This window comes from Pogoniulus pusillus, unplaced genomic scaffold (genome assembly GCF_015220805.1).
Source record: "Pogoniulus pusillus isolate bPogPus1 unplaced genomic scaffold, bPogPus1.pri scaffold_47_arrow_ctg1, whole genome shotgun sequence".
Lineage (NCBI taxonomy): Eukaryota > Metazoa > Chordata > Aves > Piciformes > Lybiidae > Pogoniulus > Pogoniulus pusillus.
This window is the reverse complement of record NW_026974707.1, coordinates 55,401-68,383: the sequence shown is the minus strand read 5'-3', so window position 1 is coordinate 68,383 and position 12,983 is coordinate 55,401. Positions and strand designations below refer to the sequence as shown.

The window sequence follows — 12,983 nt, the reverse complement described above, 5'->3', positions numbered from 1 at the left end:
GCTCAAAGAGCCTTCCATCTAAGCAGGCAGATGAAAAGGTGGGGGACTGAAACACCTACTTACAGTTACACAGTGCCAACAGCCTGGCTGCAGAGGCAGGGTGGTAGAATGGTGCAGACCTGTTTCCAAGCACCAGTTGCTTTGGGAACTCCTTTGAAAACTGAGCTTGTTTCCTCAGGGTTTCATTGGCATTGGTCAGTGTGGTGGTTTGAATAGAACCATAGAATTAACCAGGTTGAAAGAGACTTCCAAGATCATTGAGGCCAACCTATCCCCCAGCCCTATCCAGTCAACAAGACCATGGCACTAAGTGCCCCATCCAGTCTTGAACACCTCCAGGGACAGCTACTCCACCCCCTCCTTGGGCAGCCCATTCAAAGAATGAAACAATCTTTTGCTGTACAGGTGGTTGGCTGTTTTATTGTGTTGGTTTCCAAAATAGCCAAGGTGATGCCTGCCATGTGAATTTTCTCAGGAAAGTAAAATCTGATTTGATGTCTAAAAATGGCTCCTAATGTTGTAGTGGCAATGGCTTAATGACAAGCTGCTTCTTTGCCTCACACTGGCTTTTGATGTGTATCTCCTTCTGTTTGCTTGCTGGGAGCAGCCATTCCCCTGTGCAGGAAAAAGCAGATATTCTGGTTCCCATCCTTTTGCAGAAGGCATGGATCTCATCCTTCTGTTGTCAGCTCTTTGGACTGATTTATTCAGTGTGTGATGGTTTGGATGTTCCCTCCCCTCCCACACTTAAGAAAATCACCCAGACTAGACTCAGTCATTGGAAATGGAATGAAGCTTTATAGTTACAGCTCAGCACAATACACAAGCAGGTATGTACAATAGATACTGAACTTCACACATTAACCAGTAGTACAGAAACACAGCAGCCCTCCCAGAAACCAGAGTGCCCTGGATAGGCTCCCAACCACCCTTCCATCTCCTGTCCACCCCTCTACCTTATCTCAGACTTTGCCTTACGTTCAAGGGTGAGTTTGGAGGCTCAGCCAGGGGGGTTAGGAAGCAGAAGGATTAGTCAGGCAGCAAGTTAGGTTAGAGAGAAGTTCATGCAGCCCCAAGAGACAGAAAGCAACTCTGTTATCTGCATTTGTGTTCTTGTTTTTATCCATCTCAGCAAGCCTGAGTTCAGCAGACATCACCACTGCTCCTTTTTCACAGCCTAGCATCTAATTCTTCTCACCAAAATGTCCCAGCTAGGTTCAAACTAGCACACAGTGTAAGACCTGTCCTTGGCAAAGGGAAGGGGAAGTGTTCATAGAACAGAACAGAAATTGTTTCCATTGCCAGCCTGAGCTGATACCTTGCAAAGTCCATTCTGAGAACCAAAATTCTCTGACCACTTTTTGGACAAGCTCTCTTTGCTGAGCAGCTGACACTGATAATCATGGTTAACATGAGCTAAATGTTGTCAATTCAGTTTCACCAAGCTGAAAGCTGCTCCTGCCTAGCTCCCAGCTGTGTGTTCCCACTCTGTTCCAGATGCATCAACTGCACAGATACAGAGAGTTGGTTGATGTTGATCTGACAGGAAGGCAAACAATCCACCAAGAAATTTGCTGCTTGCTTTTTCATCTGTGCCCAATGACTGGGTCTGCTATTGTGCTCTGCATGGTTGTTTGACCATGGAAGGAAATTTGGGGTGGGAAAGGGGAATGTGAAGCTATCGCAGTGCCAGAGTGCAGCAGTGATGGCAGAAGTGTCCATTCACATCTTCAAATCTGTGATATCATCAGGTGGGAGGCACAAATGTTCCTGCAGGTCAGAGAGTCATAGAATCAACCAGGTGGGAAGAGACCTCCAAGATCATCAAATCCAACCTAGCACCCAGCCCTGTCCAATCAACCAAACCATGGCACTAAGTGCCTCATCCAGGCTTTTCTTCAACATTTCAGGCAAGGTGACTCCACCACCTCCCTGGGCAGCCCATTCCAATGCCAATCACTCTCTCTGCCAACAACTTCCTCCTAACATCCAGTCTAAACCTCCCTGGCACAACTTGAGACTGTCCACTTGTTCTGTTGCTGCTTGCCTGGCAGAGGAGACCAACCCCACCTGGCTACAGCCTCCCTTCAGGTAGTTGTAGGCAGCAATGAGCTCTGCCCTGAGCCTCCTCTTCTGCAGGCTGCACACCCCCAGCTCCCTCAGCCTCTCCTCACAGGGTTTGTGTTCCAGGCCCCTCACCAGCCTTGTTGCCCTTCTCTGGACGTGTTCCAGTATCTCAACATCTCTCTTGAATTGAGGGGCCCAGAACTGGACACAGCACTCAAGGTGTGGCCTGACCAGTGCAGAGTACAGGGGCAGAGTAACCTCCCTTGTCCTACTGGCCACACTGCTCCTGATGCAGGCCAGGATGCCATTGGCTGTCTTGGCCACCTGGGCACACTGCTGGCTCATCTTCAGCTACTCTCTATCAGTACCCCCAGGTCCCTTTCCTCCTGGCTGCTTTCCAGCCACTCAGTCCCCAGCCTGTAGTGCTGTTTGGGGTTGTTGTGGCCGAAGTGCAGAGCCCTGCACTTGGCCTTGTTAAATCTCATCCCATTGGCCTCTGCCCACCCATCCAGCCTGGCCAGGTTCCTCTGCAGGGCTCTCCTACCTTCCAACAGCTCCACACCTGCTCCTAGCTTGGTGTCATCTGCAAACTTACTGCTGCTGGACTCAATCCCCTCGTCCAGATCATCACTAAAGATATTGAACAGGACTGGGCCCAGCACTGAGCCTTGGGGAACACCACCAGTGACAGCTGCCAACTGCATGTGGCACCATTCACCACCACTCTCTGGGCTCTGCCATCCAGCCACTTCCTGACCCAGCACACAGTGAATCTCTCCAAGCCATGAGCTGCCAGCTTGGCCAGGAGCTTGTGGCAGACAGTGTCAAAGGCTTTGCTGAAGTCCAGCTAGACTACATCCACAGCCTGCCCCACATTCACCAGGCAGGAACCTGATCATAAAAGGAGATCAGGTTGGTGAGACAGGACCTGCCCTTCCTAAACCCATGCTGGCTGGGCCTGATCCCTTGGCCATCCTGGAGGTGCTTTGTGATGGCACCCAAGATGACCTGTTCCATCACCTTGCCTGGCACTGAGGTCAGGTTCACAGGTCTGTAGTTTTCTGGCTCCTCCTTACGACCCTTCTTGTGAATGGGCATCACCTTGGCCAGCTGCCAGTCTTCTGGGACCTCTGCAGTGAGCCAGGACTGCTGATAAATGATGGAGAGTGGCTTGGCCAGCTCAGCTCCAGCTCTCTCAGCACCCTAGGGTGGATCCCATCTGGTCCCATGGACTTGTGAGGGTCCAAGTGTCTCAGCAGGTCCCTTACTGCTTCCTCATGGATTAGAGGGGGACTGTACTGGTCCCTGCCTCCATCCACCACTTCAGGAGTCCAGCTGTGCTGGAGACAACCTGTCCCACTACTGAAGATTGAGGCAAAGAAGGTGTTAAGCACCTCTGCCTTTTCCTCATCCTTTGTCACTCTGTTCCCCTCTCTATCTAACAGGGACTGGAGCTTGTCCTTGGCCCTTCTCTGCCATTCAGATATTTAAAGAAACACTTTTTATTTTCCTTGACAGCCATGGCCAGCCTGAGCTCCAAGTGGGCTTTTGCCTCTCTCATTTTTCCTCTACAAGACCTAGCAACTTCCTTGAACTTCTCCTGGGACACCTCCCCTCTCTTCCAAAGGTGATACACTCTCTTTTTATCTTTAATCCCTTCAGCAGCTCCCTGCCCATCCAGTCTGTCCCCATATGGGAGGTTCTCCAGCCCTCTGATCATCTTGGTGGCTTTCTCCAGACTCAGTCCAGCAGCTTTGTGTCTCTCTTATGTTGAGGAACTCAGAGTTGGACATCTCCCAGAACTGGAGATAGGAAGCAGGGGCAGTGCTGTTTGCTGTTAGGTGGTGGTTCATTGTATGGGAAGAACATCAAAGGGAGTAAGAAGAGATGTGCTGGAGCTTTCTAAGATCTACTATCAGCCCTCAAAGCAGTTCCCTCAAAGTCTCCTCTGCTAAACCCTCAAGCAGCCCTCATCAGAGCAGCCCTTCCTACACCACTGACTAACCATGGCAAGCTGGCAGCAGCCTTTTTTTGTGGCACCTCAGTGGTTTCAATCTTGCAGCCAGTTCAGTGCTGGGCACTGCAGAGTTTGGAGTTTCCCAAAAGCACTGTACTAACAAGTGATCTCTTTCCTTCATGGATACATGGTGGAGGCAACAAATCTCACTCCCTGAACCAGCTACACCCTAAACATCTCCAGTTTGGGTGCATAAAACGGGAGATTGCTGGGCCAAAGGCCCAGTGAGCTGGTGAATCACACCCTACTGAGGCAGAAACACTCCTGTCTTCTTTCAGAGGGTTGTCTCTGATGGCCCCAGAGCTGCTGACAATCTTGGAGACACTTGAGAGGTCAGAAAACACTCCCTTGGGTTTTGTGATCCAGCAATCTATCCCATGCCCTCTGATAACTGAGTGAGGGCAGGTGATAGGATGAGAGACAACAGACTGAGGCTCGAGGAGGGGAGATTCAGAGTGCAGATTAGGAACAAATTCTTTCCAGTGAGGCTGGTGAGACACTGGAAGGGGTTGCCCAGAGAGGTTCTGCATGCCCTCTCCTCGGAGGTGTTCTGGGCCAGGTTGGATGAGGCCTTGAGCAACCTGGACTAGTGGGAGGTGTCCCTGCCCATGGTAGTGGGGTTGGAACTGGATGGATTTTTGAGGTACCTTCCAACCCAGATCATTCTATGGATGCACAAATCATTAAATCCCACCTTCAAATCAACACCTCCATGGCCTTTAAACCATGTCACCAAGTGCCATGTCCACATGGTTCTTGAACACTGCCGGGGGGGGGATGACTCCACTATCACAGGTCAGCACCTCTGACAGTCTATTTCCTACGTCCTGGCTCAAAGCTTTTGCCAGCCCTGCTCCCAGACGCCCCAGCAGGCTGGCCTCAGGCTCTACTGCCTGGCCTGCCTGGCCTCCTTGGCTGCCGCCATCAGAGGAACCAGGCAGGACACAGGTCCGGCTGCGGTCACAAACGGGTGCTGGCCAGGAGAAGAACAAGCATGGACCATTACTTCCCAACCTCAACTCCTCCCAGCCTCAAGCCATTCCTGAGGCAGCCCCAGTGCCTCTAGGAGATGCTGAGCCCAGTGGTGTCCAGGCCCAGCTGCTGCTCTGCAGGCCAGCCAGGCGCAGGTTTGCAGCAGCAGGAGCAGAGCAGCAGACACAGGGCAGAGCAGCGACGGACACAGCCCTGGCTTGCAGCACGGTAGGGCTCTGAGCAGCCTGCTCCAGTGGAGGATGGGCTGCTCCCTGCAGGGCCCTTGGCCTAGACGACCTGCAGCGGTGCCTTCCCACTCAAACCACTCTGGCACTCTGCTTATTCTTCGCTTGGGCAGCACCAAGGTTGCCACCGATGTGAGCAGCCTCTGGAGGTGCCTCAAAGTTGAGCCCGGGAGAAAACCCCTTCCTACTGCAGCTTCTTCCCTTGCAGCCCTTTGCATTTTACCTCCAAAAGCTCCTTGGCAGACCATCTCCTCTGCACATCCACCTCCAGGCAGTGCTGCAGGAAGTCCAGCAGCTCAGCTGACAGCTGCCCTGGGTTCTGCAGCTCTGGGCTCCCCTTGGTGGCTATCAGGGTTCCCACCTGCAGAAGAAGCAGAGACAGGACTTGGTCTCTTTCTCTCGTCCCCACCAATGTTCACACAGCCCCCTCTTTGCTTTCTGAGCTCCAGTTTCCAGAGGCAGTTTCTTCTCTGGCAGAGGGTCAGAGGTGATATTGCCAAACCAACAAAGAGCCCCTGGTGCAGCCACAGGCATACCAGCATCAAAATGGCCTGGCCTTGACAGGTGGCTGCTGTGGCTGACCCACTCACTATGAACTACAGCAGCAGAAGCAGATTTGACTGCCACCAAGCAAAGGTGCTCCAATGTCCTGCTCTCCACTGGATACAAATGGTCACCAGGTCTGATCAGAGCCATGAGCAATCCTAGCCCTGTGCTGAGGAGCGAGCCATGGGCACTGCTGGCAGTTTGGGAAGACTCCCTTGCCTGGAACTAGGCTTGGGAGACTTCACTTGAAAGCTCCCCAGTTGGAGACACCTGCCCTTGGAAATCTCTCCAGACACAGCCCAAGAGAGTTCCAATCCCCAGGGCAAGTGTCCAGGCTGGCACATTTTCATCTGCCTCTGTGTCGCCTCTGCTCCGAGGGTCCTCTCCTAAGGGAACGCAAGCTGCACACTGCTGCTGCTGCTGCTGTGCTCCAGTGCCATGGGCAGGAGCAGGCCTTGGGGGGACCAGTTCCAGCTGCTGTGACCAAGATCTTATCTCAGAGCAGACACAGCAGTGGCAGCTGCTTGTGTGCATCTTACCCTGCTGTACTGTTCGTGGCTGTAAGGTGGTTCTCCTTCTGCCATCTCGATGGCAGTGATCCCAAGGGACCAAATGTCCACCTTGGGACCATAAGGCTCCCTCTTAACCACCTCTGGCGCCATCCAGTGAGGGGTCCCAACGCACTCCCTCATCTTGCTGTTCTCGGAGGTGAGCGGAACACAGAGTCCAAAGTCAGCTGAGGAGAGAAACAAGCTTGTTAAAGCAGCTAGGATGATGGAGCCAGGCACCAAGCAGCTCTGGGCACCTCCTTCCTCTCCACCCTTCTCTGCTGGCTGGAGCTGCTCTCTCAGCTTGCAGCAGAGCTCAGGCCACGAGCACAGGCACCACTTTTGGGTAACTGCCAGTCAGGCAAGAGCAGCCCCACAGCAGCCCTGCAAACACTGCCCCTGCCCAGGGACACCTACCCACTTTGACGGCCCCGTCCATGCCCAGCAGGATGTTGTAGCTTTTGATGTCACGGTGGACGATGCTGTTGGAGTGCAGGAAGTCCAGGCCCTGCAGACACTGACAGAGCAAAGAGAAACACAAGGGTCAGAAGGAAGGACCTGATTCCATCAGTGCAGAAAGGAAATGGCTCTGAGGGGTTGCAGTTCTAGAGGACTTGTGAGCAGTGCCAGAAGACTGTGCTGTCAAGAGGCACAGCTGGCTGCTCCAGCACTTGCACAGCAACAACCTTCTAAAGGAAGGCACAGCAGCTTGTGCAAGAGAAATGTCCATTGCTGCAGACTCTCCCCTGAAAGCAAGGCAGCACAGCATCTGCTGCTGCAGCTCTGCTACCTCCAGCCAGCTGACAGACCCTGTTTTGCCCAAGCAGGCAAGTCCCTTCCTTCAGCATGAAGGGCATCACGTTGGGTGGGAGGCTGCATGACACAGACTGGGTGGTTGGGCTCTACAGCAGACTTGAAAGAGCCTGGTGCTCTGGGAAGGCTGGGAAGAGCAAAACTGCCACGACCCAGAGAGAGCACAGTAAGAGGATAGAGGAGTGGAGCAGCTGAGAGCAAGAAGTGCAGTGCTGCTGACAGGCAGGGCACTTCAGATGTCCTTTCCTCTGCCTCTTGTAAAAGCAAAGGAGGAACAGAAGCCTCTCAAGAGGACATGGCTCATGTTCTCACCACTTGCTGCCAACGACCCTCCTGTGCACATCACCCCGCGGGTCCCTCACCTCCCTACAGATGGCTGCTGTCTGCTCTTCCTCTATCCACAGCTCCAGGACAACATCAGCCAAGGACCCTCCATCCAGGTACTCCATCCCAATCGGCAGCTCCTCACCTGCCATGTAGCTGAGAAGAAAGCAATGGCAGAGGAGATCAGCAGCAGTGAACTCATCTGTAAACTGGCTGGCAGGATGGGGACCACCACTGACGTGGTAACACAGCTCCTCACCTGTCTAAGTAGTTGACAAGGTTTGGGCTCTTGTTGCCCTTGATGAACCTGATTTCATTCAGGAGAACCACCTCTGCCTCTTTCTGGATGTTAATGTGCTTGATAGCCACCTGCAGTGGCATGGCAAAGCAGGAAGGGGAGCAGCCTGTTGCAGCAGCTCAGAAGGAACACACAGCGAGTGCCGCTGGAGCGCCACGGCCGAGCTGTGCCAGACTGGCCTGGTGTTGGCCACGGCAGCTCAGGACCTTGCTTCACAACCTCCTGCTTCTCTGCTGCCCTGGCTACCAGCTACAGGACATAAGGCCAGCTACGTTTGGCTTTGTAAACCTCTGCAAATGCTCTTCAGATGTGCAGCCATAGATCTCTCCCAGCACTGTCTGGCCCTGCATTCTCCTCAGCTGGACCTCACTTAGCACCTCAGCCTCAGAGCAGTCCTAAAGGGCTGCACTGCAGGGAGCTGAGGAACTCGCCTGCCACGGGAGTGCCCCACTCAGCCCATGCACAGCACCTAGGTTCTAGCTGGCCCCAGAGAGACCAGGATCTGCCCCTGGCACTTGCAGACCCCTTCCCAGGCACAGCTGTGTGCGAAGGTTGCTGGAAAGGGGAAGGCCCAGGAAGGTTCAGCTCCTTCAGCATGCAACAGCACAGCCCTTAGGGAGCCTCCCCGAGAAGGTGAAGAGAGCAGAGGCTGGAGTTTGCCAGCTGACACTGCTCTGTGCTTCAGAGAAGCAGCATCTACAGCCAAGGTCCAGTGGTGACCTGGAAGCCCTGTGGCCAGCCAGCACCCCAGAGGAAGCTGTGCAGAGCTGCAAGCTCTGCTGGGACTCCTGACACTCACCTCCTGTCCTCTGGACATCTCAATAGCCCAATAAACTGTTCCTGACGCCCTGCAAACAGAACAGCAGCAGAGCAATGAGCAGGGCTTTGCTCTCTGGCAGGGAAAGTGAGCCCAGACAGGAGATGTCTGCAGCCTGCAGTGCTTAGAGACCTCCTATGTCCACCCAGCAGCACGCAAGGCAGCAGCCCACCAGCCCTCTGCCCTGCACAAAGACATCTCCTGCAGAACCCTTGCGTCTCTGACAGCCCCCACGTCGCAAGCTGCTCTCTCAGGCAGCTGTGCTTTGGCTTCCTTCTTGTGAGACGTCCCAAAATGTTTCTTCCTAAAAAAGCTGCCAAACAGGTGCCAAACCCTGGAGGGACACCAGAACTTCTGGGTCCTGCTGCCTGCTGCAGACAGGCATTGCCAGCATCAAGTTGTCCTTGACGATGCCTTCTGCCCACAGTCAGAAATTCCAAGCAGGAGTGAGAGACAGCAGAGCCCAGCCCCAGTGCCTGAAGATGTCTGCAGCTTGCCCAGCTTCACCCTTCACAGCACACCACAAAAGCCCTGACCCTTGCTTTTGTCTAAGGACCTGTGGTAGGACTTACCCTTGGCCGAGTTCCTGCAATTCTAAGTATTTATCCTCAGGGTCTTCCCCACTCACAACGTCCTCTGGAAGGAATAAAACCCAAGTTCCTTGCTTAGAACTGCAACAGATGAGCTCACAGCTTTCTGCTCACCCAGAGCCAATCTCTGCTTGGGCCTTTGGCATGGGAGGGAGCTCAGCCAAGCCCAGCCCAGGCACAGCTGCCCTCAGAGGCAGGAGCAACACCCACAGTGCCCTCTGGCTTCCTCTGAGCACAGTCACAGCTTGCATAGGGAGCCCTGAGGTACTCTTGACACTCAGATGAGGAACATTTGGTACATGGCATCCTGAGCCAGCCCCTCAGAGCACTGCTTGACCAGAGCTGAGGTCCACAACACTTACTCAGTTTCTCCATGATGCCCCTGCTTGTGTTTCTCTGCTGCCCTGATGGCTCGCAGAAGAATGACCAGATGGCAACCTGGGACAAGCAAATGGTCTGCCTCAGAAAGGTGGCTTGGAGAGATGCCCCACAGCTTACCTTTCAAATGCAGACCTTTGGGAAGATGCTGACTCCCTTATCTTTACAATTCAGAGCTGTGGAGCTCTTTCTCACCCAACTTCAGGCATGAAAAGGTGCAGGGTGTGGGCTAAGCTGCTCACTGAGCGCTCAGATTCTTCACCCAAGAGCTCTCCACACACAGACATGCTGCCCTGAGTAGCGCCAGCCGCAGAGCTGCACTTACCCACTGGCTGTTCTTGGGTGGCACCATCACAGGCTGAGGCTCATACTCATCTTCCCAGTTCTCAGCACCCTGGTCTTCAGCCTTGTATCCCTTCTGCTCTTCAACTGTAAGATCCTTGCCTTCATCTCCGTTCTCCTCCATCTCATCCTCACAGCCATACCCATCGTCATCTTCGTCATGCTCTTCATGGTCATCCTCACCATTAGAAGCACATGGGGCTAACAGGGGTCCTGCTCCTGGTTGTGTGCACTGTGGACAGAAGCATGAGTGGCAGTCACTACCCTTGGGAGGTTTGGTGATCACACTCTCATGTAGTCTGCTTAGACACCAGGAAGCAATCCAGACATGCCCCTGGTCCTACAAGCCTAAGCTCTAAGGCACGCTGGACACATAAAGCATGGGAGGACTCCAGCCCTGGAAGTCTTCATCCAAGAGCTGTCTGATCAGAAACATGCTGACCCCGAGCAGAGATGACCAAAGGCAGGACTTACTGACTGTGTCCATTCAGGCTGGAGCACCAGCACTGCTCCAGATCCACCACTGGCTGCCTTCTCCTCAATGGCTGTCTCCTCTTCCTCAGAGAGACAGGGGCATGGCACAGGTTCTGCTCCTGTGTTCTGTGGACAGACAGAAGTGTGAGTGGCACTCACCATGCTGCTTTGTCACTTCACCTGGGTGCTTCTCATCCTGGCTAAGGACAGCTAAACCATTCCCAGCCTCACTCTGCCTTGTGTCACCAATGGAAAGCTGGAGTAGACCTCTGCAAGTCCCAGCAGGCTACTGGGGAACGGCTTTAGCACAGTGCCTCCTGAACCGGTAGCACCTCATGAGGCTCCAGGTGCCTTCACTGGTTGGGTGAGCAAACACATGGCCAAGGGCAAAGCCTCCTCACCACTGGCTGGAGTTTGGCAGAGGAGGCAAAGGCTGCTTGGGTCTTTCTTTTTCACCTGTGCTTGCCTGGTTCCACCCCAGTGCTGACCTTCCCTGCCTAGGAGCTGTTTCTTCCTCACCAGCCTGCCCTGGACCAGTCCCTAACTTAGCACAGGCTGCACTTTCTCTGTAGGGAGAGTGCAGCCTGCAGCAAAAAGGGAGACCTCATCTTTGGGCCTGGGGCTCACTGCATGGCTGCGCAGATGGCTGCTCGTCCCTGCCTGTCCTGGAGCCGCTGTCACAGAGCTGCAAACACACACAGAGCCTGCTGGAGCCGGCAGAGACTCAGCGCCAGTGCCCAGCTTTGGAAGGGCAATGATGCAAGAGGCTGCTCCTCTGGCCCAAGGAGGCAAGGACACCCTAGAGCAGGGGTCCTCAAGCTACGGCCCGCGGGCCGGTAACGGCTCCCGAGGGGCCTCAGTCCGGGCCGCCGGTAGTTACTGAACCTCCCCCCGCCTCCGCCGGGGGCTGGGGGGAACTAAGCAGCCGCTCCCTGCCGCCGAATCCGCTCGCCGGCCGCACAGGCACCCGCGGGACTGGGCTGGAACCCAGCTATAGTCCAGCCCCTGATGCTACTGGGCTGGAACCCAGCTATAGTCCAGCCCCCGACGCTGCTGGGCTGGAATCCAGCTATAGTCCAGCCCCCGACGGTACTGGGCTGGAACCCAGCTATAGTCCAGCCCCCGACGCTACTGGGCTGGAACCCAGCTATAGTCCAGCCCCCGACCCGACAGTCTCTGAGGGGCAGGAAGCGGCCCCCTGTTTAAAACGCCTGAGGAGCCCTGTCCCAGTCATTCTCCGCCCAAGCTCCCAGCCTGCTCCACCGCTCTTCAACTCCCTGGCAGCAGAAGGGGACTTGCACACTCACCGAAGAACAGGCTTCTCCAAACGCACCGACGAGCTGATCTGCAGTGGGCAAGCAAAAAGGAACCAGAGGCTACCAGAAACCTGCCTGGGCTGCAGAACCCCACACAACAAGAGCGCCCAAAGAGGTGGCACCTTTCTTTCCCACCCTTCCTCCAGTAGCACCTGTGATTTGGCACAGCCACAAAAGAGCAGGGCAAGATTCTCCCTGCTTCTTCTTTTGCCACAGCTTCTCCCAGCGATCTTTGTCCTCTTGCTCCAGGAAATCCAACCAAGAGAAACTTGGTCACAACTTGGCCACTCAAGTCACCTCCATGCACCCATTCCCTTAGCTGCTGAAAAGGTGACCCCATGAAAGCTTCCCCCAGACTCTCCTTGGCCAAGGCAGCTCTGTTCTGAACTAGCCCAGGAAGAGCTCTTCAGGTGGGGAGCAGCCCACAACTGCTTGGAGTTTGGCAGCTCCTCGCCAAAGCCCTCGCATGTGAAGTGCCAGCTCAGGCAGTCAGAGCTTCTCTTGCCGCAAAGCAGGGCAAGCTGCTGGCCCTCAAAAGAAGGGCACTGTTACAGGACTCTGGAGGCAGCAGCAGCATCTTTAGGAGGACTCTGAGAAGCCCTCCCCATTTGCACTGTGGAAGCTGTCCTGGCTGAGCCAGCAAAGGGAGGAGGTGACAGACTCCAGTGCCGGTGCCTACGGTCTCTTCCTGGTGTCCTTGCTGAAGAACCATGGCAGTTCCTCAGGACAAGAAGAAGCCATCCCTGCAGAAGCCAGCTTTGCTGCTGCAGCTAGGGAGAACCTCTACTCACTTGCGACCAGCTCTGTCACTAGCCAGGGCTTGTCTAGCAGGAAGTTGCAGGCCACATCAAACAGGCAGCCAAGGGCAGCACAGAATCTCCCTGCCATGCTGGCCACAGCGCAGCTCACTGCAGACTGTGCAGCTCAGGGACGAGGCATCACTCAGCAGCACCTTCCGGCCAGACCGAGAGCCGCAGGCTGCTCCGGGCGCTGCGGGCAGTGTTTGCCTGGGGCTCCACGGCAACAGCCCAACTGCCCCCACAGGCCCGCCAGGTGGCGCTGCGACCGCACGCGCAGCCACCGCACAGCCTCTGCAGCCGCGGCGCGCACCTCCTGCGGGACAGTGTCCTCCAGCCCCAAGCATGCCCGCGCCTGGAGAGTCCTGGGGTTGTTCCGCTTGGAAAAGCCCTCTAAGGCCACTGACTCCAGCCTTCGACGCAACACCACCGTGGCCAT

The 12,983-nt window shown here is 55.0% G+C and overlaps 1 protein-coding gene across 1 annotated transcript; it reads right to left on the bottom strand.

Annotated features, from left to right (window-relative positions):
* Positions 1-4,970: 4,970 nt before the first annotated feature.
* LOC135174101 (serine/threonine-protein kinase PAK 3-like) lies at positions 4,971-12,983 on the bottom strand. Its single transcript, XM_064141349.1, has 13 exons — positions 12,713-12,983; positions 12,539-12,571; positions 11,739-11,776; positions 9,941-10,189; positions 9,600-9,675; positions 9,220-9,283; positions 8,630-8,678; positions 7,792-7,901; positions 7,571-7,688; positions 6,813-6,912; positions 6,387-6,583; positions 5,525-5,662; positions 4,971-5,057 (listed from the first exon to the last, which is right to left on the bottom strand). Exons 1-13 carry the CDS (start codon positions 12,981-12,983, stop codon positions 4,971-4,973), a joined length of 1,530 nt encoding a protein of 509 aa, XP_063997419.1.